Below are 26347 nucleotides of genomic sequence, written 5' to 3'. Positions count from 1 at the left end.
AGATGACTATCACTACTATTAGTATATTGGGGAGGTGCAGAGAGATATGCAGAGAATACGAATGAGACAACGGCAGGATCCTAGCTCACGATTTGCTTTTCATTTTTTTTCCTCTTTCTTATTCTGTCTTCTGCTTGCTTGCTTGTCCGGGAGTTAGTCTAGTATACCAGAGAATGAAGATGTAACATTGTCAAGATATTCCGGAGTTCACATGATGAAGCTTTGTGGTATCGAGGATCACGGGCTGCGCCACCATTCGTAGGAGTGAGAAGGGGAGGGGGGGAGGAAGGAGGAGGGGCATTTAGGTGATGTGTATTTTCTCTTAAAACGAGAATCCCATGATAATGATGCGACAAAGTTGTCGAGACGACTAAACAATATAAAAAAAACCGATACCAAGAAAAAAAGAAGAAGAAGCCCTCCCCAATGACAGATGACGAGAAGAGAAAGAATGAAGAGAGTAAGGAGAAGACGCGTTACGGAGAAACACCCTTTGACCTAGACGCACTCCTGGTGAGTCTCCTACTAGAATTGGGCTCGGACCCATGCGACTCGGAAGATATGCTCCTCTCCATGGCGAGGGGGGAGGGGATATCGGGTGTGACGGAGCGGGAGTCTGCGGCGGACACGGCGGAGGCGGCACCGGCGGCGCCGACGGGCTTCTTCGGCCTCGATGACACGGATGCCTGCTTTCGTGTTCTGCCTACGGGGCCGGCCGTGGACGACGACGCCGAGGACGAGGCGCTCAGCCTACGAGACGGTTTACCGTCGTCCGAGGAGTCGAGGCCGGCGGCCGCTGCGCCCGTCCCGGCCGCGGTGGAGGCGGCGCTGCGCGAGGACGAGGTGGAGCCGCGGCGGGCGCGGGCGCTGGTATTGCTGCTGCTGCTGCGGCGTTTGCGGTCGGCGGGATGATGATTGTGGCCGTGATGACGGGCGTTGGGGTGGAGGAGGTTGTTATTGCTGATGCCGCTCGTATTGTTCATCTTGGCGTTGTTTCCCGAGGAAGAGGAGGAAGATGGCGAGGGACGGGTGACGACACGTCGTCCCGGGAGCCACCACAGCCAGCCGTAACGCTGCTTGGCCAGAGCGCGGTCGTGCTCCTTGACCTTGGCGCGGAGGAGGGCCCTCCGCTCGTTCTCGCGCTCCCAGTACTCTGTGCGGTAGAGCTCCCAGTTCTCGCGGAAGGTGGGGGAGAAGGGCTTGGCGAGGAGGAGGAGCTTGACATAGTCCCCCCCCGGGGCGAGGTCTTCCTCGTGGCCCAGCATGTCGTCTTCGCCGCCGGGGCCGGTGGAGGTGGCGACACGGGATGCGGATGACGAGGAGGGCGGTGGCGGAGCGATGAGGGTGGGGTGGGCGTCGCCGGAGAGGTTGAGCTCGCGCTGGACCTCGCGGAGGAGGCCTGCGTCGACGTATCGGTAGGAGGACGACGACGTGTGGGAGAAGAGCCCGTAGGTGAGGAAGAAGGCGATGGTGGAGACGGCCTCGGCGTACCACGGCCTCCGGGCCAGGACGAGCTTGCAGTTGAAGGGGCGCAGGCCGCGGTTGGAGATGGCGAACCACCGCCTCGGCCAGCGGATGCCCCTCTCCCAGATGCCCACGGCCCAGATGAGCACGGCGGTGATGACGCCGCCCATCAGGCACACCTTCTGCGCGCCCTCGACGGCCCAGTAGATGGACCCTCCCATTCCCAGCCCGTCCTCGCGCGGCGCCAGAAACACCAGCCACCCGAACAGGGCTATCCAGGCCGTCAGCAGCGTCATGAAAAAGGTGTGGTGCCGCCGACGCGCACGGAGCTCCAGGAACTGCGCGCGCAGGGAGGCCTCGAGGATCAGCAGGTTGAGGTACACCATCGACGGCGTGTTGGGCGCGTTGTTGGTCGGGTCGCCCGCTCGTCCCGAAGGCGTGGCGATGGGTGTCGTGTTGCTCTTGTTCGGGTCGGATGGCACCGTCGCAGCGCCCTTGACGATGGAGTCGAGATCTCGTGACATTTTTTTTTTTTGTGTCTTTCCTTCTTCTTGAAAATGTATTAGATATCTCGTCTGCTTTTTTTTCTCTTTCCTTTCTCTTCTTCCTCTTCTTCTTAAATCTCTTCCTATTGTGATGCAGCTCTCTCTTTATTTTTTTTTTTGGTTTTTGGTTTTTTTTTTTCTTTTTTTTACCCCCCGCCCTTGGAGAGGGAGAACCAGCCAAGGTTCAGAAGGAGTCAACGGCCATGCAGAAAAGAAAGGTGGGCGTGTATGTCGGAGTAGAAGAGGAAGATGGTGTTCAGGTCATTCGTTTCAGGGTACGTTATTCTTTCGTCGTCGTAATCGTCATTCCCAGGTTGGAGGGTATAGAGTGCTTGCTTGATGGAGCACGCGGTGATGCTGGTGATGATGCCGTCATGGGAAGCAAAAAAATAAAATAAGGCGGACAAAGATCTTGTCGTTGGATTTAGACCGGAGAGCTCCAGCCACCGACCGCCGCCCACCAGAGAAGGGAGGGGGGTCCCCACCTGCCGTTTGGGGGGGAGGAGGATGAGGCCACTGTCGAGCGCTAAAATGTCTAGGAGGTGCTTGGCGGTGTTCAGCGCTCGTACGACTGGGTATCCATATCGAGGGCTGTGGCTTATCGTATGAATGAAAGTGTGGCTTAATATGGGAATGGATTGTCCTATGACAGCTCGAGGCTTGCCTCCGTGGTAATTATTTTGGTTAAGGGGGGAAAGAGCTGAAGTGGGGCGTTGGTACTTTAGTATTAGCCAGTACATGTTTATGTAATACTCCGTAGTATTCCCAAGAAAGGCCATAGTGACCGCCCCAACGAAATACAGAGAGGCAGCAGCAGTAGCAGCAGCAGCAGCAGCAGCAGCAGCAGCAGCAGCGGCGGCGGCAGCAGATGAGCAGGAAAAGCCTCACGACCCTGATTCATACTTTTGCTTTCCCTTGTCTTTTTTTCTCTCCACTCTCTCGATCCTGTTTCCTTACTGACCATCATTTTCAACACCCGCTACTTATAAAAGGAGACATATCGACACCATATCGAACCAACGCCACGCGAGCGGAATATTCGACGGTCTCCGCCCCGTCTACAAACCCCGTCAACAATCGTCGTTAACGTTAACTCCGGTTTCCACCCCTCTCAGCCTTGACCGGAGCCACACACACACACGCCACTGAGCTTACCAGCTCTACCTGCTATTACTTTGTCGTGGCGGACTATTCGTTTCCTTTTCCTCCCGCATGGGCACACCTTGATATATAAGCGCTGGACGCTGCCCGCCATGCTCAAGCAACAATCCGCTTCGGCCATAATCCACAGTTCACGACGCATCACTGCCATTGCCGCATCTTCTCCATCCAGTGGTGGCGGCAGCAACAGCGACAGCAACAACAACACGATCTCGACTGTGAAAATAAACTATAATCATAATAATAATAGCAACAACAACTTGCAAACCTTCCGTTTCAGCACCAGTTCCGCCGCAACTACCTCGACCATGTCCGCCGGCCCGCAACCCCGCGAGCAGAGGCAGGCGCCCTCGCCCTTCTTCCCCCTCAGCTACAAGGAAGCCGCCTACCAATGGGTAAGAGATCGTCTCACTGCTTCCCATCGATATTCCCCATACTGACGGAGAGTCGCAGTGGAGCTCCGTCACCCCCAGCATGGCTGAGCGCAACGTCCTCCGCCTCATGCCCGACATCAAGGAAGCTATCGACACCCTGGCCGACCCCAATGCAGTCGAGACGACGTACCCTCCCGGGACGCGCATCTGGCGTCGCACACTTGTTCGCCTGTCCGGCCGCAACCGCGCCCTGAATGAGCTCTCGATCGAGCGTGTCAAGGGACCCTCCGCCGACCGGTCCGCGGCGACGGCGGCGACGGACGACGAGGAGACTCTGGTCATGGTGCACGGCTACGGTGCTGGCCTGGGCTTCTTCTACAAGAACTACGAGCCCATAACGCGCATGCCCGGCATCAAGTTCTACGCCCTCGACATGCTCGGCATGGGCAACTCGTCGCGGCCGCCCTTCAAGATCCACGCCAGGGAGAAGGAGGACCAGGTCGTCGAGGCCGAGAGCTGGTTCGTCGACGCCCTCGAGGAGTGGCGCGTCGCCCGCAAGATCGAGCGCTTCACCCTGCTCGGCCACTCCCTCGGCGGATACCTCGCCGTCTCCTACGCTCTCAAGTACCCGGGCCACCTGAAGAAGCTCATCCTCGCCTCCCCCGTCGGCATCCCCAGGGACCCCTACGCAGTCGACGCCGCCATGCCCGGGCCTGACGAGTCGACGCTCGAGAACGAGTTTACCCAGGACCAGGAGAACGTCACGACCAAGCACCGTCCCGCTGCCGCCGCTCAGCCGGTACAGACCTCGTCTTCGTCTGCCGCCGCCGCTCCGGTCGGCAACAAGATTCCTCCCATGATGCCCAAGCGTCCCCTTCCCAGCTGGCTCGTCTGGCTCTGGGACGCCAACATCTCCCCCTTCAGCATCGTCCGCCTCACCGGACCGCTGGGCCCCCGCTTCGTGTCCGGCTGGACCTCCCGCCGCTTCAACCACCTGCCCGCCGACGAGGCCCAGGCCCTCCACGACTATGCCTTCTCCATATTCCGTCAGCGCGGCAGCGGCGAGTACGCCCTGGCATACATCCTTGCCCCGGGTGCCTACGCCCGCCGTCCCGTCATCGATCGCATCCAGGACGTCGGCCGTCAACCTCTCCCCGCCCCGAGCAGTGCTTCTGCTGCTGCCGCTTCAGGCACCACCACCACCACCACCACCACCACCACCACCACCACGTCACCCCGTCGCCGCGAGACGGGTTTCCCCATAGTCTTCATGTACGGCGAGAACGACTGGATGGACGTGGCGGGCGGCCTCGCGGCAGAGGAGAAGCTCAAGCAGGCTCGCGCGCGCGCCCTGGCCGACGCCACACCCGACGAGAAGGCACGTGAGAACGGCTCGGCTACCGTCAAGATCATATCCGGCGCTGGCCACCACCTCTACCTCGATAACCCTGGTGATTTCAATGACTTCATCTGCAAGGAGATGGAGAGCACGAGGGCTGATGAGAAGAGGAGGCGCCAATTAGACGGTTGATTGGTCGTGAGGGACGTAAAGCACAAAACGAACAAAAAACCAAGATAGCAATGGTTCTTTCCTTTTCCTCGGTTTTTTTTATTGGCATATTAGATGGAGCGGGATTTTATTTTTTTTCTTTTTCTTTTGCTCTTCTCTCTTTTTGGTTCATATTTTAGACGTCTTCACTTGGGACATGTTGTAAAAAATGCATGTGATTACATCAATAATACATGGTTCAACCCCGAATTATGCAATGCAAAGATTGTATAAGTAGTTAGCAGTCTTGATATAAGAAGTGAATTGTATCAGTAGTTGACTCTCTCAACACATTACATATCAGAAGTAAACCGTACGAGCAATTCGCAGTCCAATGCATTTTATGTAAAAATATATTATAAAATACATGACGTATTATATAGAAGATGAAGAGTGCCTCTTGCAGTTTTCCAGTCTCCCTAGTTGGACAGGCCGGGGACAGTGTCAAGTTGACTACATCTCCTCCAGACGTCTCATCGTCGAGATTGGCTGATGGGATGCGCGGTAGAGACTGAAGATGGCACGGTTCATGTAGTAGTAGTCAGTGCTCCTTCGAGACTATGATTGGCAGCCGTGCCTCTGTCGAATCATGCAGACATCTGTGGCAGAGTCACTGCACCGTTGGAACAGGCCGTCCCGTGAACCTCTTCTATCTAGAAAACCCAGCTGTCTTTCTCGCCGCCGTTGACCTCTGGCGCTCTTCGCGGCCATGGGTCCCTGGGCACGTCCGCAAGAGAGGCCCGGAAGCCTTACGCCCCCCCTTGCTGCTGAGAGGCACATGATGCCGATTACCCCCCAATCTCCCGCTGTAGAAGTGGGGATACATTACCAGACAGCTCGCACCACGCGTCGGCCTAGATACCAATCTCGGCCCTAAAGCCAAGGGTGCTTGGCAAGCTCAACCGCCGTCACTCCTGTCATCTGGGCTGATGTGTTACGGCCTGTCCTGCTGTCAGACGTAGCGGCGGGATAAGATCGGTAAGATGCTCCTATGAGGGTTCGGATCGGAAAGATATTTATCCGAATAATTATGCACTAGAGTAGGGATGGAAAGGGATCCAATCAAGGCGGTATTCTGCCCTCTTCATGATGCGTGTTGTTGTTGTGCTACATGAAGGAAATAGTGACTGTATAGGTGTTCCGTTTATGTTAGGGACGTCTCTAATCGGGCCGGAATAAATCCATTCCGGTAACTTATTCAGCTGTTTATCGCGACAGCATGACAGGTCGCCAGTAGGTACACGTACCTGTCCAGCATCTATTGGATTACATCATTATTCGAATTAGAAGGAGTAGATGAGCTACCATCAAGGAAACAAGAAGGAATGGTGAGGGGAAAGAAAAGAGAAAGAGAAAGAGAAGAAAAAATACAGTCATAAAGTATTGTCTTCTACGAGGTGAACACTTTTTTTTTCTTCCGTCCAACCCATGCTATGAGAGATAAAGAAGAAAAGGACATAAAAAAACACCGTGGATTAACTCCTGCCATTGAATGTATTTTGCTTCAGGTGCCCATGGCCAAGGATGATATAAGACAATGTAACAGAAAAGGAGAAGAAAAGGCAATGCTCATGATAATAGAGAAAAGAAGAGGGAGATGGAAGAAAAAAAGATGTGCAAAACGCCAATGGTTGATGCTATGGGGAAAAAAAAGTTGCTGAGAGAATCGACAAACAAGGTTGCAGCCGGACAGATGTGTTAGAGATTAATCACATCGACTTCCGAGAAATCAGGCGGGTTCTTGCCATACACGACGCGAAACTTGCTGTCCAGAGCGGTGCCCTCGTTACTGATCCAGATGTTCCTGCTGTAGGCCTGGGTGCGTCGGATCTCGTCGTCGCTGATGCCGAGGTCGTCGCGGGGGATCCAGACAACGGGAAGCCGGGCCCGGAGGGCGGAGTGCTTGAAGGCGTGGCGCACCAGCAGATCCCTCTCGACTGGCGTGAGGTCCTCGATGTCGTCGTTTATCCCGCCGTAGAGCGCGTCGCCGATGGCCCGCTGCGCGTCGAGCTTGCGCTGGTGCCGCTTGCGCCGGTACTCGACGGCGCTGCTGTCCGTGTACGTGATCTTGCGGATCTGCCGTCCACCGGCATTGGCCCATCCGCCCACCTGTTTGACCGGGTTCAGGAGGAGGCTGGTCTGCTTGTGCTTGCGCCCCCGCAGCTCACCCATCTCGATCTCCCCGTCTTCCTTGCCCTCGTCGTCGGTGTGCTCGGCAACGTCACGATCGTCGTTCCGGTGAGACGAGTTGAGCGGCGCCAGGTAGCTACCAGAGGCACCGACGCCCTTTTCCTCGTCGACGTCGTTGATGCCGAACCGCTGGTTCTGGGCAAGCTGAAACGCCTCGTCTCGGAGGACGGCCTCGTCCTCAATCGTTATCGGCAGATAGCGGAAGAGCGGCGAGAACGACCGGTTCAGAAGGATCTGGTACAGGATTGTCAGGCCCAAGACCACCAGCATCACCACGCCGTGCGTCGTGCACGGGTTCTTTCCATCGGCGTCGTCCACGATAAAGAACAGGCCGGCGATGCAGAGCTCCATGAAGTAGATGCCGGTAAACGTCTGGTTGATGGCCCGCGGGTACAGCACGCCGCCCGTGTCGTGCTCGAAACGCGTCACGTACAGCATGCTGTAGCGGTTGGCAAGCCACAGCAGGCTGAAGGTGATGATGGCGAAGATGGAGATGAGAGGCGCAATCACCGAGTACACGATGCTGATGCAGGCAAAGTTTGTATATATGGGGAAGAAGGTGCCCCAGTTGACCGTGTTGAGCGTCGTGTTGCGCTTCCACTTGCTCCTCGGGGTGCTGTCCATGATGCGCCCCACAACGTACCACTTGAGCAGGGTGCCGACCTGCAGGAGCGTACCCGAGCTCGTCGACAGAGCCTGCAGGATCATGTAGGTGAAGAAGTAGTTGGCCGCCTTGGGCAGGTTCGTCGCGAGAAGGTCCAGGACTGCCGAGACGCTGTTAAGCTTCTCCGAGACATTCCGGAAGAGCTCATCGATGCTCGCCGCGAAGAAGGAGGCTACCGAGACAATGAGGAAGACCTGCACAAAGAGGAAGAGGAAGTAGAAGATCTGCGCAAACTCGTTCTTCTGCGAACCAGTCTTGGCCCCCTTGACGCCGGCGAGCAGCCTGAGCACCATCGGGACGAGGATCAGAAGCAGGGCGAGGAGCACGGCAGGAAGGACACCAGCAACGGCTTCTGCCGCCGTCTGGAGGGAGTCGGTCGACTTGAGGAATCCTAGCCATTTGTTCTGCTTGATGAGCTCGTCGAGCTGGCTGAGCGATGCCGTGAAGGCGACGGGGATGGCCCAGAAGATGACCATGGTGATGATCAGACTGATGACTAGGCCGGATCTGAGCCACTCCTGCCACCACGAGATGGCCATGTTGTCCCAGATGACATCCTTGGGAGAGATCTCGATGATACGCGGAGCCATGTGCTTGGGCAGGTGGTGGATGGAGCTCTGGCAAGCCATGTGGGCGGCGACCTGATGTTCGAACTGTATAAAGGCCGACGGCAACAGGGGGTACCGTTCCGGATGCCGCTGGTCCTCTTCAATCTCGACATTGAGGCGGGCGAGCTCCTCTCGGCACCAGTAGATCGTGTCCACCTTCTTGGTGACCCACGGGATGCCAAAGAGCCAATTGACGCCGAAGAGCGGTAGGTTGTGCGTGGGACGATCCTTCTTTGTCAGGTACTTGGCCCATTCGGCCTCTTCCTCGTCGGCGTCAACTTCACGGTCGGCGTTGTGAGCCTGCTCGTACTCCAAGGTCTCGAGCTCCTCGCCACCGACAAACGGCAACGACTTCTTGACCCTCTGCCAGAATGGCGTCTTATCGGCTGCCTCCTTGGTCATGTAGTCCGCCGCATCCTGGCCCTGGGGGACGGGGGACGTGTAACCGCCAGCAGGGGGCTTCCAGAACTGCCAAAACTTGGGGCCGTCATTCAGCCGTTGCTGGTCAATGTACAAGAGCCGGCGAGCCTTAAACTCGTCCAGGGTCTCTGAGGGTCTGCCCTGCGTCTGGATGGGTTTATCTGACCCGCCCGATGCGGATCGCGAACACCTAGCCCCAGGCTCGGCCGAGTTGGGAGTGCGGCCCCTTGCAGGTTCTGTCTCGCTGGATACCTTGCCTTTGATGCTTCCGCGGTCCTCGGATAAGGTGTAAGTATCACGGGTATCGGAGGGTTCGATTCCCACGAATCCATCGGTCGTCTCGAAGATGTTCTCGACGCCATTCCCAGCCTTATGGACCACATCTTTGGCGCCAGTGCCCAGCTTTACCATGGGTACCCCCAGAAATGCGGTCTTGTGGGCCTCGTGGTCCCTTTGTGGGTGGGTGGCTTGTGTCTCTCCGGTGCCCCTTCGGTGACGTGTCGTGTGCGTCTCGCCGGTACCCCTTCGTCGGCGGGTAGATTGCGCATCGGGGGTAGCAAGGCGCAGTTCGTGCTCAAGGGATTCTTCAAGGTTAGGGGTGGCGTTGGTGTCGCCAGCAGTGACTCCCCCGCCGCTGCTGGCTATCTCACGTGCTTTGGCGTCCTTCTCGGCATTGCGAGCAGCCTGCTGATCCTTGGATATCCGCTGCTTATTCTTCTTATCCTCAGCCTTCTTCTTCTTCACTTGGGCCTGCTTGGCGGCTTTGATGAGGTCCGTCTCCGCTTGCTCCAGCTTCTGGTGGACATCGTCTCGCTGGTCAATCTTGTCCAGGAGGGCCGTCAGGTCGCGATTGAGCCAGATGTTGCGCACTCCACCGGGGAACACGTCGAACAAGCCACGGAGCGCATCTTCACTGAGCCACTTGGCGGGGATCGAGTTGACGAGGACAGTCGTGGCCGAGGCGCGCAGTCGGTGCTCGGCGCTGGTCAAGTAGTCTTGTCTGATCTTAATGTAGACGCGGAGCTCGAAGAAGAAGACGGTGCAGACCCAGATGACGACGAGAATGGCCATGAGCAAGTGTGCATCGTAGCGCTTGGTGTGGGTGCTTTTTATATTGCCCCAGGCGAGGGTGTCGAGGCCCTCGACAGTCGAATTCGAATGGCTACTGCTGCTGGCATCTCCCTCAATATTCTGGCCCTTGCCGCCAACATAGTTTAGGGGGACCAAGACGGGGAGGACGACGAGGGTGATGGGGGTAAAGATGACGAGCAGGGTCCTAAGATAGCGAAGGAAGAAATAGGCGTCAAGGCCGCACTTCTTGATGACTTCCCGGTCACTGTACTTGAAGAGGGTTATGAAGAGAGAGAAGAGGCCCGCTGGTGGAGGGTCTGTCCGCTCGCGTTCGGGAACGAGGTAAGTCTTAGGTTTACTGTCAAGGCACGTATCAAGTTAGCTGGGCGATTCTGTGCAGGAGGGTGGAATACGGGTGACGAACAAGATACGGGCCAGCTTATTCCTCAGAAGCAGGAACAAGGTGACCTGGACAGTAAAGACGATTATGGCGACAACTAGGGCAGTGAGGAAACCGATGATGCCAATTCCTTGGTCCGCTTGGGCAGCACCGGGGCTCGAGGCCGCTCTACGGTGAAGGGCTGCCAGCTTGGCCCAGAGGAAGCGAGAGCCAAAGACTGCGTGGGATTCTGTGTCGTCACGAAGGGCCAGGCCGGGGACAAGGCTATCCGATAACATGTCCATGATGGGCGTCGTCGTCTGACTCCCCCCAATGGAGCCAGAGGCTTGTGTATTATATATGTCGCTTTGCCGGTGATAGGTATGTCGGATGGCTGTGATCTACACGATGTCGGGCGAGGTAGTCATGCTAGAGGTGGTCGGTGGTGATATCAAAGGCTTCACCCGTCGCAAGAGTTAGAACGAGGATGAAGTCGGTAAATAAAAAGGGTCGATGAGGGTCGTAAGAGCGTGCGAGGATCGGAGTAGTACCGGTAGGTGGAGGGCCGGCGCAGGAGAGACAGTGAAGCGGTCGGACAAGGAGAACAAAAGGTGAAACGAGGGGCGAGGTCGTGCAGAAGAAGGGAGAAAGGGTATGGAGATTTAAAGAATATGAGAGAGACTTGAGAAGGAGAGAAGAGGAAGACCCTAGTCTGCCGAGAGGGGGAGAGAATAACAAGTAAAGAATGAAAGATACAACACTAACACAATTAGTGTTTTCCAGCAGAGACAAAAAGGTAGAAAAGGAAAGGAAGGAAAAAAGGACGAAAGATGCTGGGGGACAAAAAAACGATGCATAGCGTCATTGGTTCTCGTAGGATGATGGAGAGCAACTGACGATCTCCGAGCAACAAATGCGTATGGGACACACTAGGACGCACTACGAGTAGGAGGGGGGGAGAGCCCCATCATCTTGCGTTGCCTAGTACGGCCTTAGCGCAGTGAAATTAAGTGCCATCAGTGGCCAAGAACCCGCCAAATGCTCCCCCCCCCCCTCCCCCCCTGAAAGGGTCAAAGGGTCAGAGCTAGTGGTGTAGTGCAGCGCAGCTGTACAGGGGTCACGGCAGCTGTTGAGCACCTGCCACCTGTTTAGCGAATCTCGCATGGTCCACGGATGCTTGGGTCGATGATATCAGTGGCTTTATTAGACATGAGCAGCCTGGAGCGACTGTCTACATGTTCGAGTAGGTCCGGATTGTGGGGCTTGCACCGCGCTTCGCTCCGGGGATATTCCAGGTCCAGGAGAGCCGCCCCTGATGACCTGATGGACTCTGCCCTAGCCCCCGACAGGCCCCTGCTTTCAATTCCACATAGGTAGGCGACTAGCGATACTCTCCCACCTAAGATACAGGTGTCCGGGCCGCTGCACAGTGCTGTCAGTGAAAGTATTATTACATGCGCGCCCTCTGCATCGTCATCATCCAGCGATCCTACCCAAGCGCTTGCTAAGGCGAAGCGCGCCCTCCCCTCCCCCTCCCCCTTTGTCCCTGGCGGCTGCATGTTTCATCCGGCCTTCTTTATTATCCAGTACATGTAGGCATGGTCATACATTGACACAGTGGAGATGTATATATATATATATCATCGAGCGCTTCGATATCAGATATCAACAGTATAATTTGCTCTTGCCAGGCTGACAGGCTGACAGGCTGTGCATGTCCTGTCCTGTGAAGAAAGAAACCTGTACATCATGTACAGATCTGTACTATTCGTCGAGTCCCAGTTTGGCGCCACGCAGGGGGACAATCGCCGTGTCCTGTTTTCTGCCTTTGGCTAGTCGCACTCACTACTGCACAGGCCATGCACAAACGACGTAATCGCACCACACCATCGGCAGAAGTCAACAATCGGGACATCAGAGCATCAACATGCCCCCCCCCCCCGTTCACGAAGACGAAGACGGTCAAGATCACGAGCGAGGCCTCCTTTTTCAGCTAGTTAGACAAGTTAGACTACGTCACACGAGATACCGGTTCGCACTACACCATCACCACCAGCACAAACGTACTACAAGAATCACCACTTGAATCCCGTGCCGCTACTACCGCTACTGCTTTTCCCGGTATCCCGTCACACTCTAGGCACGTCAGCCTTACCCAACTCCATCATCACCCACACCTACTCGTACTCCCCGCACAGTCAGTGACTCGGTTCATTATGCCTTCGGGTATAATAAATATTACGACGGGTACTCCTGGTGGGCTCCTCCTCCATTTCTTTCGCTGTGGTATTACGGGTCACGGCAGTCTTATGGAGTATCCGCGTATACTCCGTAAGATATGCATTGGCAATGCCAATTTCAACACACCCAGTCCCATGCCTATCGGATGCTGGGCCCGTTCAGGGGAAACAGATAGGATGGGGGAAAGCGTATTTGCCTGCAACATCCGTGGGGTTCGTGGAGATGACATCATGACATTGCTCTGCATAGTTGTTCAAAATTTCGTCTACGAATGTTATTATCGGGTAGCCAATCTTAGGGTGTTCCACAGGGTAAGATGAATGAAAACGGGGCTTCACACCTGGTCGTAACAACATGTCATCGACAACAAAGTGATTAAAACGAAAATACTATATTATATCCTATTGAATTTGGGAATTATAGCATCAGGGATGAAAAGGAGTCGTCATCTTTCCTTGACCCCATAATTGAGTTAAACGCCGGTGGAGAGCAATTCGTAAGAAGAAAAAAGACTGACCCCAGCATTTTTGCAAGACAGGAAGAAGATGAGACCCAAGTCCATCGAAATTACGGAGCACACCTCCTGAGACAAGGAACCCGTCTAATCGTCCAGGCAATTGACTCATAAAGAGATAAAAAAGAACAAAAAAGGAAGAGAGTCGCATCCTCATATTAAAACAAGCAATCGAGACAGCAGCAGCAGGCCAAACCAGCAGCCAAACCACCTAGAAGGCCAGCTCCGGCACCGCCGCCCTGATCGTTGTTCTGTCGGGCGTACGAATTATACTGCCCCTGCGGAGGGTACTGTCCATATTGCCCCTGGGGGGGATACTGGCCCTGTGGAGGATATTGTTGCGGGTAGGGCTGCTGGTAGTATCCTGCCTGAGGACCGCTCTGATACTGCTGCTGGTATGGACCCGGAGGAGGCTGCTGAGGATAGTAGCCTCCCTGGGGCGGACCACCGGGCGGCGGACCCCCTTGTCCATATTGGCCTCCGGGGCCGGGATAGTAGGCGTTGGGGGGCGGGGCGTTGGGGGGCGCGCCAGATGCTCCTTCGTACGGCGGAGGCTGGCCGTTCTTGTCGTCTTTGCCAGACATATTCGGGTCGGGAGGCCGAGAGAGCTGAGCGTGGACGGAAAGGGTCGAGGTGGCGCTGCCTGCTTGGACAGGACCTGAACGACGCAACGATAAGATTTCCCTGACAGAACTTGCTATGTATAGACGTGTGCCGTGGTATGAGTAAGATCGATTCAAGCTGCAGCGATGGTGGTGATGCCGGAACACACAGAGGAGGAGAATGCGCAGGTGAGGGGACAGATAGGGAGGGAGTATGGAGGAGGAGGAAATAAATGGCAAACCCTATTGCGCCACGGGAATGGAGATCATCATCTTCCCTTTTATTCACATGGTCTTTTCCGCCATGATTACGTGGTCAAGAGCCCTCGGCAACCGCACCCGGGGGGCTGTGCCAGCACTCAAACACTTTAGGTACCAACGTGTGTCGCAAGGGACCCCGGGATGGCAAGGTCATGCCCGATATTGCTCTTTTCCGCACTACTTCGTAGATTGAGAATCATGACTGATAGTTTTGGTGAGAGAGGGCCGGAACCCGATGGAAGATGCATCTTGGCACTTGCTCAGTATGCCCGTGTATGAGAAGGCGAGGATTCAGACTTTATGACCGGTCCAAGAGACGCTAACAGAGTACTCGTAGGCGTTACGCGTACAGAATACAAGAAGCGTGTTGCGGCCCGTCATGCGACTTTCACGTGCACTCCACATTTTCCTCCTTACTCATCTATCACACACCCAAATCACGATCATTGAAAATGCTAATGATCGCGAGTATTAATTGTCGTGGTAAATCAGTTCGTAGCTCAGGTAGGCGGGACTCACTCAGCCATGAAACGGTCGAGTCTAGCACTATGATAACAATATAGAGTAAGAGCTTTAACACTACTAATGTCACACAAAAAGAGGGATGTTCGTATCTTTTTAGTATGTCTTGTGGCATGCCGACGGTCGATGGTTGATGACTGATTATTGATTGTTGATGTATGTTCTTCTGTACTGGAAGGGACGGATCTGACATTATAGTCGAGTCTCGCTTACTTAAACTATGGAGGAAGACACATCAAAAGTATGACACTGACCCTCTTTTTCCTTCTCATCTTACCGACCGCTACCGACGTTGCTAAATACTTAGCTTGACCTTTCCTAGAATGCGCCTCGCCTAGGTCCTAAAGCCAACACTATCCTTCCGAATTCATCTTTAGTAAGGGGGTATTCCTGCGTTTTCGATCCGCCCCCGTCAACCTGACCAGATATAGTTTCGAACTCGGAGAGGTGGCCGTCATTTGAGCCGGAGACGACATACAGGGCGTTTGCGTTGTTGTAGTGTATACTATCCTGAGAGCTTGACACGTTCATGCACTCCTTGAGATCGAGGTGCCATCTATCTCGTAATAGCTCGGTGTTAAAGAAGCTGAGGGGGAGGATGCTAACCTGTCCGTAGTCGACAATCACCACCCCGTGTCTTCCCATCTGTTTGCTCATGTTGAAGACAAAACTAGGCCTGTATATGTCGTGGTAGCAATAGACTCTAGGTTCGGCTTTATGGTTCCACGATTCTTATTACTTAGATAGGCGTGGGCAAAAAGGAAGAAAAAAACGAACGCGATTGAAGTGATCCTGTATCTGAGCTACGCTTCCGTAGTGTCGGGTTTCTCTGCTCCCAGAGAAGGCGTGGATGAACCCCATGACGATGACCACCGTGTGGTCCTTCTGGAAGGCGGAGTACAGCTCTGGGGCGCGCGAAGAGGAGCCGAGCTGTCGGAGTTCGCGATACGCGAACACCTGGCCATACACTTCGGCCCAGCTCACAGTGCCCCAGCTCGTCATCGCTGGGGAGGCCAGGCGGAATGGGCGTGTCAGTCGGGCGATGATTTTGAGGATCTGGGAATAGCTTCTGGGATCGGTGGGTCTGGGGCCATCATGGCAACGAATAATGAAGATGGAGACAGAGTTCCAAGGTAAGAAGAAGAAACGACGGTTATTGTCATAGTAAATCAACTCATAACAACATCCCGATACCTTCTTACCGTTCACAACCTCCGCCGTTCCTCTTGCACGGTCTTGCTCATGTGTCGATCCTGACAATTATACCGTTAGACTGTCAGAACATGACACGGGACAGCTCTGCTTTCCCGCCATCATAACGGCCAAAAAAACATGACACGACACCGTCCCTATTAAAACATAACACGGGATAGCTCTGCTTTCCCATCTACTAAAACGGCGGAAACGTATGATAATAAGAACCTTAGATCTGTCCCCTCAAGAAGGAACATACGACAACCAATAACCATCGGCATACCACAAGACACACTAAAAAGAGACGGACATCCCTCTTTTAGTGGGATAAGAGAAGCAATATAGAAGTAAGGTAGATGATATAGTTAGTATCGTTACTTTATGGTAACTAAATATTACTTTCTCTATTATTATTCTTGGGAAGGGACTCCTACTTTTATCTACCTTGTAACCTCCTTAGTCACGAGTTTATAGTGGCTTCTCCGCTACCCGGTAGTGTGATTTGTGGTGTGTGCACCACCGGTGGCGGCGTGGCGTATGTGGCACAGGAGTGTGACAGATTGATCGACATTTTTCCGCCGCTCAGTCTGATACTGTTAGGAGTCATGTGACGTGCATACCCAAGCTACGCCACTCGCCACACTTGGCTCTGTCTAGCTGGTGGCCGTGGCTGAGATGGGTTGTATGTGTGTGTGTGTGTGTGTGTGTTCCCTGCCCCACCATTATCATCAGCACACCACGAAAAACGATAATTTCCAACTGAGTTGAAGAAACCCCACGATCGCATCCTCAGCCCACCGAACCCCTCCCCGACGACTCGACGACGCCGTGAAGATTTCGAGGCTGGAGTGAACAGACGTACGGTCGCGCACGAATTATTCATCATGGCTTCCCTCGTCGCCAACAAGCCCAAGTACGTCCTCGTCACGGAAAGAAGCAAGGGAAATTTATTGAGGAAAAAAAAAAGAGAACTGACCCCACCAAACCCAACAGGCATGACTGGGCCGACGACGACGACATCGAGGAGACGGCTCCCACCGAGCTCCCACCCACGCAGACCATCTCCAACAAGGACGGCACCAAGACGGTCATCTCGTACCGCATCAATGAGGATGGACAAAAGGTAAAGACGACGCGGCGCGTCCGCTTCACTACGCACAAGGAGACGGTGAACCCCCGGGTGGCGGACCGCAAGACGTGGTCCAAGTTCGGTCAGAGCGCCAAGGACGGCAGCGGCCCGACGACGGACACGACGTCGGTGGGAGAAAACATCATCTTCCGCCCCAGCATCAACTGGCGCAAGGACGCCAAGGAGGAGTCGAGCGAGCAGGAGCAGCTCAAGGACAAGCTCAAGGACAAGAAGGTCAAGTGCCGTATCTGCAGCGGAGAGCACTTCACCGCCCGCTGTCCCTACAAGGACACCATGGCCCCCGTCGGAGCCGCTGGCTCGGCCGACCCGGCTGCCGGCATGGGAGATGAGCCCAGCTCTGCTGGTGGCGCCGGCGGCGGCGCCGGCGGAGGCGACAAGAAGGGATCGTATGTCCCCCCCGCTCTGCGCGGGGACCGTCCTGCTGGCGAGCGTATGGCCGGTGGCTCCAAATTTGGAGACCGTGATGACTTTGCTACCCTGCGTGTTACCAACGTAAGTCCCTTCCCCCCATCATCGTCGCCGGCCCCCTCCCCCAACCTGGCCCCAACCTGGTTGGTTGAACTGGGGCGAAGCTTGTTCTTGAGATCTGTCATTTCTCTGCATATATGTATATTCCTTTCTGACATACAACAGGTTTCCGAAATGGCAGAGGAAGGTGAACTCCGCGACATGTTTGAGAGGTTCGGTCGCGTCACCAGGGTGTTCCTCGCCAAGGACCGCGAGACCGGCATGGCCAAGGGCTTTGCCTTTATCAGCTTCGTCGACCGTGAAGACGCCGTCAAGGCATGCAACAAGATGGACGGATTCGGTTTCAAGCACCTCATTCTCAGGGTGGAGTTTGCCAAGAAGGCTCAGTAAATTGTTTAGATTCTTTTTTTTTCCTCTTCAATGGGACATTTAGGGCTACGGATACGGGGGGTAACGAAATTTCAACGCTGACGTCCGCACATGCTTCTTGTGTATCCATGTCTCTTCTCTTTCTCTCTCTCTCTCTCTCTCCCTCCCTCTCTCCATCTTTCTGTTCCTCTCAATATCTGGGAATCCATTACAGGAGTGCTATGAACGCAGATGAGTAAAAGAGAAGAAACAGGACTCGAGCCGCGAACTCAAATATCTCTGCAAAAAAGGACCATTTTGGACCCTATATTGTTACCTAATTCAAGTGGTTGGTTAACAAAATTTCCATGCTGTATCTTGTATCTTGTTCTATATTTTCCCCACACAACCACTTCTCCAGTCACTGTTCTTCTTCTCTATTGATGTGTGTATGGAAATAGAAGAACAGGAAAAGCGACATAGTTGCACAAATTAACCTCTGACCTCCTCCTCTCCATACCATCGCCAACGGGCCTGAAGCTTCGTTTTCTCTTCCTTTCCCAAATCATGGAGCAACATCTTCCAAGAGGACATGCCATGTTGGTTTGACGTGCGGAGTTTCGCGTATCTCCCCCCCCGTCAAGAACTCGATTGACAAATCCTGGGGATATGGCCGGGCGTGGAGCAGATCTCTGGGATTGTGCGTGAGGAAAGTAATACTCTAGAAGATCCGCGGCGGCCTGTGCTTGGGGGAATCAGTCAGGGTGGTGCGATTGCTATATAGATTTCTTTTTGTCTCTGGCAGCCGGGTCCCAGAACGAGGGCAAGAATGGAGGGGGGATGGTGTTTGGAGGAGTGATTGGGGCCAGTACATGGCTTCCCTCTACCGATCAGATTGAAAATTCAGGAAGCATTCTTGCTGGGAATCTCAGTGATCGAGGAGTTGAGGACAACGTGGAAGAAGGAGGCCTTACAAAGGGTTCCAACCAAGCACAGGGGTTTGTCATGGAGGTACTACACGGACTACCACGTGTGTTATAATCCGCAACTTCACCATTCCGGTAGACTCTCGTCTTCACAGGTCATGGGGCGGATGAAGTGGTAAATGTAGAGCTCGATCGACGAGCGGAGGATGTCCTCCCTAAGCTAGGATTTCGTGTCCAGTGGAAGGAGTATGAAGGTGCAGAGGTGGAGGGACATTGGCTCAATGAGTCGGACGAGGTAGATGATATTGCTAGGTTTCTTAGATCTGTTCAGGCATGAGACTATGAGCGCACTATCAAGCAGGGCCTTAGCTAGGATGCGAGAGATGGGACACAACGGAGGCAAGTTCTCCTCAATAAAAAAGGTACCATGTAGGCACCATCTTTATTGTGGCCATTATGCCGGTCAAGGAGAATCCACATGGCAAGGCTATCCCGCTCGCCATCACCACAAAGGCTATCTGCAACACATTGGTTGAGCGGACAAGTTTTTCCGGTTCAAGGCCGTACGCGAGAGCAGATGAGTAGTAATATTACTATTGGTAGTATCAAAGTGCCAAGATGTTAGAATACTACGCACCTACTTGTAACATGGCGGCTTTCAAAGCAAGCTCGCTCTCACACACTCTCACACCCATCACCCCTCACAGCTAGACGGCGCCAAGATTGGATTGGCGTACAGAAGCAAGTCCCCGCTTCTCAAGACCTCAGAGTGGAGGGGCGTGGGGCAAACAGGACGAGAAGCCCTGACATGGCTCAATCAGGACGGATCATGATGGGACAGGTGAACAGCTGGGAAACAGCGGGCAGGGGAAGTCGCATCTGCATGCGACGACCCATTGTTACTGGCAAGCCGCAGCATTGCTCTTCTTCTGTGAGAGCGCGGACAGAGTAGAGCAGAGCAGGAGAGGGTGATAGGCAATATATGTTTTCTCCGTGATAATAATAAAATCCAGCCTCACGAGGAGTGCTGGGCCAGATGCAAGATACTGTGTGCATGTAATGAATACTTCATGCTGTACTGCATGTGCGGGTCGGCGGAGACGGGAGGCCACGGAAGTCGCAGGGAGTCGCAGCGGGGTTGTTGAAAGAGGCCGGGTTGCGGGTGCGGGTTGCGGTTGCGGCAGGTTGCTGCTACTATGCCCGTGAATATGGAGCCTACGATAGCTATCCGTAAGGTACGAAATGATGGTTTTTATCGTAGGGGCGGGCATCAATCATACCAAGCTACCATTCCTGATGATGGCATGATTCGGTAGTACTAGTAATACTAGTAGCATCGAGGAGGTGTGGCAAAAGTACATACTGTGATGATGGGCAGTTGATGCACACAAGTATAAAGACACGTGCTGGCTGTCCTCTGTGCGACTTTCACGTGCCAAAAAGCTAAAATTGATGTCACCAGTCAGAAACCTGAAGATTGAGGCACAAACGTGGAGGGAGTAAGCGAGACAAAGATGGAAGTGCATGGAAGGGGACAAGAGGGAAAGAGCAGGTGAGAGTTTATAGAAAGTGAAAGGGCGAGAAGAGGAAGCGGGACTGAAACGAGGAAGCTCCTGCCCTCCATTGGACCATTGAAGCCATTGGGGGGGTTATCATTGGCCACTGCCACCCTCCTCCCAACTCTTCCTCTCAATAACTGCTTTTCAGCCACAACATGCAATTCTCAACAAGCCATTACGAGTAACCGAGTAATGATCCATAACAACGCACTCTCGGTTGCAGCAGCTGTGCAGCTGTGGGTTTAACACACGCGACTGGCCGTAGACCTCCCCACTCTGCTCTCGACACCCTCCGACACCTGTCTATGGTCACACTCCGAGATCCTTGCTCCTCGTAATATTACATACGAGTATTACAACCTGTCCAGTGTGCATTCCGGGACGACAGCGTCGACGACCAAGCGGAGACGCCAATACAACTCAACGATCCGCAGTAGTTTTTTTTTCCTGGAAAAGAGGAAGAGAAGGAAAGCTTTTAGCCCTCGTTGTCCACTCTCTCAATTTGATCGTCTGTCAATAAAACGGTTCGTCGGGCACCAGTACAAACAAAAAGCACACGACGGACCCATTCGCCAATCCGGCTAGGCCCGTCATCGTCTCATTTCACCTACGTTTCCTTTTTCCCTCTCTTACTCCTAGCGCCCTCTCCTGTTATCCTTTTCCACTAAACCCCGCTCCCCAACGGTTCTCGAGACTCGCTTCTCTTCTTTTTGCTTGTCTGGCTTCAACGCCTAGATTCCCATGGACACCCTTTCGAACTGCTAAGAATCCCATTCGAGAATGACCACCCCCGCCACCAATCAGGGGGCTGTTGACGCCGCCGAACTTCGGCAGAGAGCTCCCCACGGGTCTCCGTCCGGAGACAATGTGGGACCCACCGACGCCGGGACCACTTGCTCAACCGCCGAGTCCGGTTCCACTGCCGAGGTAAAGGGTAAGAAGACGTATGGACGCACTCCTGACGGTACAGGTAAGTTGGCGACCCGAATAACTTCCTTTGCCAGGTAAAGTGATATAATGGCATGCTGAACCTCCCAAGTTTTCATCGTGCCTACTACTCATGACATGGTATCGCAGCTGTTGGACCCACGCCAGCCCAAGAACTTGTCTGATGCCACCGTCCTGGCTATCCTCGGCGCCCTCATCGCCCTGGCCTACCTGCTTCCCGCTACCTGGAAAAAACCCGTCTTTGCCCTCGTCTTCCTCTTCTGGCGTGCCGCCTACAACGCTGGTATTGGACTCCTACTCCACCACCAGTCCCACCATCGCCGACTCATCACGTGGGCCCGTCGCTGGAAGCTGTTCGAAAAACCTGACTCCGGAAACCAGCCGAGGCCATGGCTGTACAATTTTCTAAAAAAGGAACTCGAAATTAAGATACCCGAGGACTACGAGTTCGAAAAGGCGCCCCTCGAATACAACACCTGGCTCGTCTTCCGCAGGGTCGTCGATCTCATCCTCATGTGCGACTTTGTTTCCTACTGTCTCTTTGCCGTCATCTGCGGACACCGCCCCGAAGAGGAGAGCCTCACCCTTGGAATAGCTCGTTGGGTGTTCGGCATTACTCTCGTCGGCTTCAACCTGTGGGTCAAGCTCGATGCTCACCGCGTGGTCAAAGACTTTGCATGGTACTGGGGTGACTTCTTCTACTTGATCGACCAAGATTTGACGTTTGATGGCGTATTCGAGATGGCCCCTCATCCCATGTACAGCATCGGCTATGCCGGATTTTATGGCATCTCCATGATGGCTGCTAGCTACGAGGTGCTCTTCATCTCTATCGCTGCCCACCTCGCCCAGTTCGCTTTCCTTGTGACAGTTGAGAACCCACATATCGAGAAGACCTACAACCCGCCTCCCCCCCGCAAGAGGAGCGAAGCCCGGAGCCAAAGTGACTCGCAATTGATGCTAGAGGTGCCGTCGGACCAACAGCCTTCGGCTGTGTCCATGTCTCGAATGGAGCTCCCCTATCCGGTCCACGACATGGTTGGCCTGGGTAACATCGATCTGTTCCGTGTGCCCGATGTCGCCGTCATCCTGCTGCCGTCGTATGTAGCTGCCCTCACGTTCGCCACTCCCTCAACCCCTGTCTGGCAGGGTGCCTTCGTGATGCATGCTCTCGCCTGGCGTCTCTGGTATCACCTGGCGCTGGGCATTATCCTTGATCAGCAGTCCAAGACCAAGATGTGGACCCGTCACTTCCTCAAGTTTGGTGAGAGCGCCGGCGAAGCTTGGCGTCAGTGGAAAGGCCTGCACCACATCTTCCAGATCATGGCCAACGCCTCTTTCATGGCTGCGTGCTGGAAGATGTACAATGCACCCGAAGACTGGACCCACGGCCTCGTCCTGCTCAAGCACGTCCTCGGCGCGAGCCTGGTTGCGCTCCAGCTGTGGACCGCGTTCAGCGTCTACGACTCACTCGGCGAGTTCGGTTGGTTCTGTGGTGACTTCTTCTTTGACCAACGTGCCAAGCTCACATACACCTCCATCTACCGATTCGTGAACAACCCCGAGCGTGTCTTTGGCATCGCCGGAACCTGGGGCGCCGCCCTCATTACGTGGAGCAGATCCATCTTCCTCCTTGCCATGATGACCCAGCTTCTGACCTTATGGTACATTACCTATGTTGAACGCCCCCACATGCAAAAGGTGTACGGCATGTCACTGCGCCGTGAGGCCGGCCTGACCAAGTTCATCAAGCGACAGCTGCCGTCGCCTGTGAGGACATGGTCCGAGAGCGTCGACAAGGTCCTGGACGAAACAACCCACTTCGTCGAGGACTTTATCGACACGGCCCGTCCCAAGTTTGCCTCGGGAATGAAGACTGTTGTGCGTGACACGACCGCCCTGTTCAACGTAGCCCCCGCGCGCCTCACCATCACAAGGATATCCCCCGACCTGGAGGGCCTGAACCCCAAGTACTACGCCCTCTCGGTGAGCGGCACGGAATTTCCGACCCACTCGGGCTTCAAGCACAGGTCTACGGGCAAGGAGAGCCTCAACGCTCGGTTCCCCAAGGAGGTGAAGACGCGGGTCTACGAATACGGCACGCCCCTCAAGGTGACGTGGAGGGCGCCTGCCAACCACAGCAAGAGTGACTGGATAGGCCTGTACATGGTGACGGACAACCGCTCTAGGGAAGCGACCGAGGTGTCGTCGCTAGGCCGGTGGGCCCCCACCAATGAAAGGGTCTACGACGCGATGACAGCCGACGTGAGCATCACGACGCCGGAGCACAGCGTCCCCGCAGACGACGGTAGCGACGTCGACATGGTGTCCGGTGAGGTTGCCTTCCACGGCGACAAGCTGTGGTGGACCCAAGGCGTCTTTGAGTTCCGCTACCACCACGACGGGAAGCACACCGCTATGGCTATCTCCGAGCCCTTTGAGATTCGCATCGCCAAGTTTGTCGCGGACGATGATGATGACAACAGCGTCGATGGAGATGGTGTGGTCGAGAAATTCAATTCCCAGGGCATCAGCGGTGCGTACGAGGCTGCGGTGGAGGAGGCCATCCTGCCGGTCGTGCAGAACTGCCTCGACCGCGACCCGGACATTTCACCTTGTAGCGTCGACGAGCCGTTCGGCAGCCATGTCGAGAGGGACAGCAAGTACTCGAAGCGGGTGGTGTATGCTATCCGCGAAATGTTTGGCATCGAGTTTGCACCTGCTGTGGTGATGGCGGATGGTAATGTGAGAAAGCTGGCGTGGAGGATATGCAATGCTAAGCAAGTTCTGGTGAGTCTGCAGGTCATCCCTTCCAAGGAAGAGGAGAGGACGGAAGCTGACATGTGAACAGGCACCGTATAGCTTATCTACCTCGACGGGAACCGCGACGCCCGTTTAAGAGTAAGTTCACTCTGGATTCTGGGTAGAGATAAAGTTGCTCACATTCTTACAGAACTTCAACAGCGTGCAAGTCAAAAAAAAAGTATGACACGCGGCCAAATAACCTACCTACCTTGCTCTGTAGAAGAAAAGGGTCAAGTGAACAGAAGTTTTGCGAGAACTGTTTTCGATAGCAAGAGTAGAAAAGAGGAAGACAAGAAAATAAATAAATAAGTGATTACCCTCTAGTGTTCACCTTTCTGTATCTCTCCGTGAAGTTCATACTCCGGATGATAGCCCCGAACACCTAAAGCGTACTTGGGGACATAGTAGCCGGTCAGGTGTATCCATCATGAGGCCCCAGGCAGGATGACCATCTAGAGACCTTTACTTAACCACGATGTATGATGCTTCCGGTCCGAAGATACTGTCAACGGATATAACCGAGTTGCGGTCAACAGTTCTGAATGAGAATTATGTATCCATCCCCCCCCCCCAATTCCAAGCTTATCTGAGATCAAGCTCAGTTATGAACAGGCTTCTCAATCTAACGCGTTTCAAACTTTTCCGAATGAGGAAGAGGGATGAGACTTCGAGGCATAGAGAGCAGTATCTACAAAAGTGTCGAGTTTTGCGGAATCAACATTTAAGTGCAGCAGTGTTTTTCAAAGGAACTATGGTATATCTTCAACAAGACCCATCGAATAGGATGTGATTCAATGTGAAGACTGTACCTATCTTCCCCAGCTTTTGCGGTGCGCCACGAGCACCCGCATACTCCGAAAGGTTACCATGTAGGGTTAATGTTCATGAGACATCTGTAGGAAAGGACATGGTATTTTGATAAATGAAGACGTTGTAGACAGACTGAGCGAGGTCACAAGCGCGATAACACCGGTCCAGATGATATATATAACACATGCATACCCCCCCCCCCCCCCCCCCCCCCACATTCCAACACACACACACAGACTCACCATATAACGTAACTGGCATAGTAACTTCTGGATACGAACCGATGGAAGAGCACAGGACACACACCGGGCCAGCTTCCCGTCACGGAGATGATCGAGCCTACCAAGAAGCCGAGTGCGCAATCTGCGTGGCAGTATGGCCGGTGGGCGATACCATCACCACTTCCACCTGCGGGCACACTATCTGTCACCCTTGCATCAAACACATGTTTGACCTGTCCCTGAAGGACACGGCGGCGTACATGCCACCGCGGTGCTGCGGCAGGGAAGGCATCCTTGCCAGCGACGTTGGGAAGGTACTGTCGCCGACGTATATGACAAACTGGAGCATCCGGTACGAGGAGGTAACGGCCGTGAAGCCCCTCTACTGCCCAAACAAGGAGTGCCTCAGATTCATAAGGCGCCGCGAGTACGTCACGTCCACGGACGGGACGGGTCACGACCACGCCTTGTGCGCCGGGTGTCAGGAAAAGGTGTGCGTCGACTGCTCGGACAGCTGGCACGGAAAGGACAAGTGCTGCTACGACGAGGACACCAAGGAATTCATGCGCATCGCGAGAAGGAAGGGCTGGAAGGCCTGTCCCAGGTGTCTCATGTACGTTGAACAGGATGGCGGCTGCGATAACATGCTCTGGTAAGGCTGAAGACCTGAACTTGAACCTCGCCCTTATACATATGCATACACCATCACCGCCGTCACGCGCAGACAGAGACAGGCAGGGTTGCTCGGGGACGGGATTCTCCTTGCCTCGCTTATCGTCTCACTCCCATCTTCTCCCTTTCTTCCGTCCCTTCACTGACAGTCTCGTTTCCCTCCCTCATCCAGCCGATGCGGTGTCTCGTTTTGCATGCGGTGCGGCCATTACTCGAAAAACTGCGCGTGCCTTGCTACATATGTACAGCACATCACCAGCACTTGGCGCCATCGAACTCTTCAACCTCTCGGCCATCTCAGAGGAGCTCATGCTCAGGATCCTACCGGACGAGAAGGGTCCTACGGCAACCCCTCACATGGCCATGACGATGACTACTGCGACGGCGGTGAACATGAGCCTCGGCCCTCAGGGTGGATTTCCGTGAACAGCGAGTTTATGAGGGCCTCCCTGACCTATCCCTACCACAACAGGTTCGATGCCGGCAGGCCCAAGCATAGACACGTCTTTATTCCCAGGCTGGTGGACGGTAGTTACCTGGGGGGCCGTGGAGAGCTGAGCATCCCATACCAAGATGGGATGGGAGCATTCAGCGTGCAAGAGCGCGTCTTCTCCCGAACGAAATGTGCGTCGGTCGCACCGACGGATAATCATGCCCCGATTACCGCCTCCGTGGAAGCGG

At 54.5% G+C, this 26347-nt stretch overlaps 6 protein-coding genes across 6 annotated transcripts; 4 read left to right on the top strand and 2 right to left on the bottom strand.

Moving 5' to 3' along the window:
• Positions 1-476: 476 nt before the first annotated feature.
• GMORB2_0403 (Spo7-like protein) lies at positions 477-1988 on the bottom strand (the record flags this gene model as incomplete). The annotated part of the gene is made up of 1 exon (XM_035462389.1): positions 477-1988. The coding sequence occupies one exon, from the start codon at positions 1986-1988 to the stop codon at positions 477-479; it is 1512 nt and encodes a 503-aa protein (XP_035325319.1).
• A 1490-nt stretch (positions 1989-3478) lies between these two features.
• Positions 3479-5075, top strand: GMORB2_0402 (cardiolipin-specific phospholipase; the record flags this gene model as incomplete). Its single annotated transcript, XM_035462388.1, has 2 exons — positions 3479-3565; positions 3624-5075. 2 exons carry the CDS (start codon positions 3479-3481, stop codon positions 5073-5075), a joined length of 1539 nt encoding a protein of 512 aa, XP_035325318.1.
• A 1716-nt stretch (positions 5076-6791) lies between these two features.
• On the bottom strand, positions 6792-10730 carry GMORB2_0401 (calcium permeable stress-gated cation channel; the record flags this gene model as incomplete). Its single annotated transcript, XM_035462387.1, has 2 exons — positions 6792-10404; positions 10471-10730. 2 exons carry the CDS (start codon positions 10728-10730, stop codon positions 6792-6794), a joined length of 3873 nt encoding a protein of 1290 aa, XP_035325317.1.
• Positions 10731-16643: 5913 nt separating this feature from the next.
• GMORB2_0400 (translation initiation factor 3 subunit G) lies at positions 16644-17767 on the top strand (the record flags this gene model as incomplete). The annotated part of the gene is made up of 3 exons (XM_035462386.1): positions 16644-16672; positions 16753-17401; positions 17543-17767. The coding sequence occupies 3 exons, from the start codon at positions 16644-16646 to the stop codon at positions 17765-17767; spliced, it is 903 nt and encodes a 300-aa protein (XP_035325316.1).
• Positions 17768-20990: 3223 nt separating this feature from the next.
• GMORB2_0399 (phosphatidylethanolamine N-methyltransferase) lies at positions 20991-24005 on the top strand (the record flags this gene model as incomplete). The annotated part of the gene is made up of 2 exons (XM_035462385.1): positions 20991-21180; positions 21250-24005. The coding sequence occupies 2 exons, from the start codon at positions 20991-20993 to the stop codon at positions 24003-24005; spliced, it is 2946 nt and encodes a 981-aa protein (XP_035325315.1).
• A 1051-nt stretch (positions 24006-25056) lies between these two features.
• Positions 25057-26092, top strand: GMORB2_0398 (IBR domain; the record flags this gene model as incomplete). Its single annotated transcript, XM_035462384.1, has 2 exons — positions 25057-25607; positions 25915-26092. The coding sequence occupies 2 exons, from the start codon at positions 25057-25059 to the stop codon at positions 26090-26092; spliced, it is 729 nt and encodes a 242-aa protein (XP_035325314.1).
• Positions 26093-26347: the final 255 nt, after the last annotated feature.

This window comes from Geosmithia morbida (assembly GCF_012550715.1).
Source record: "Geosmithia morbida isolate 1262 chromosome Unknown scaffold_0, whole genome shotgun sequence".
Lineage (NCBI taxonomy): Eukaryota > Fungi > Ascomycota > Sordariomycetes > Hypocreales > Bionectriaceae > Geosmithia > Geosmithia morbida.
This window is presented reverse-complemented; position numbering and strand designations above follow the sequence as displayed.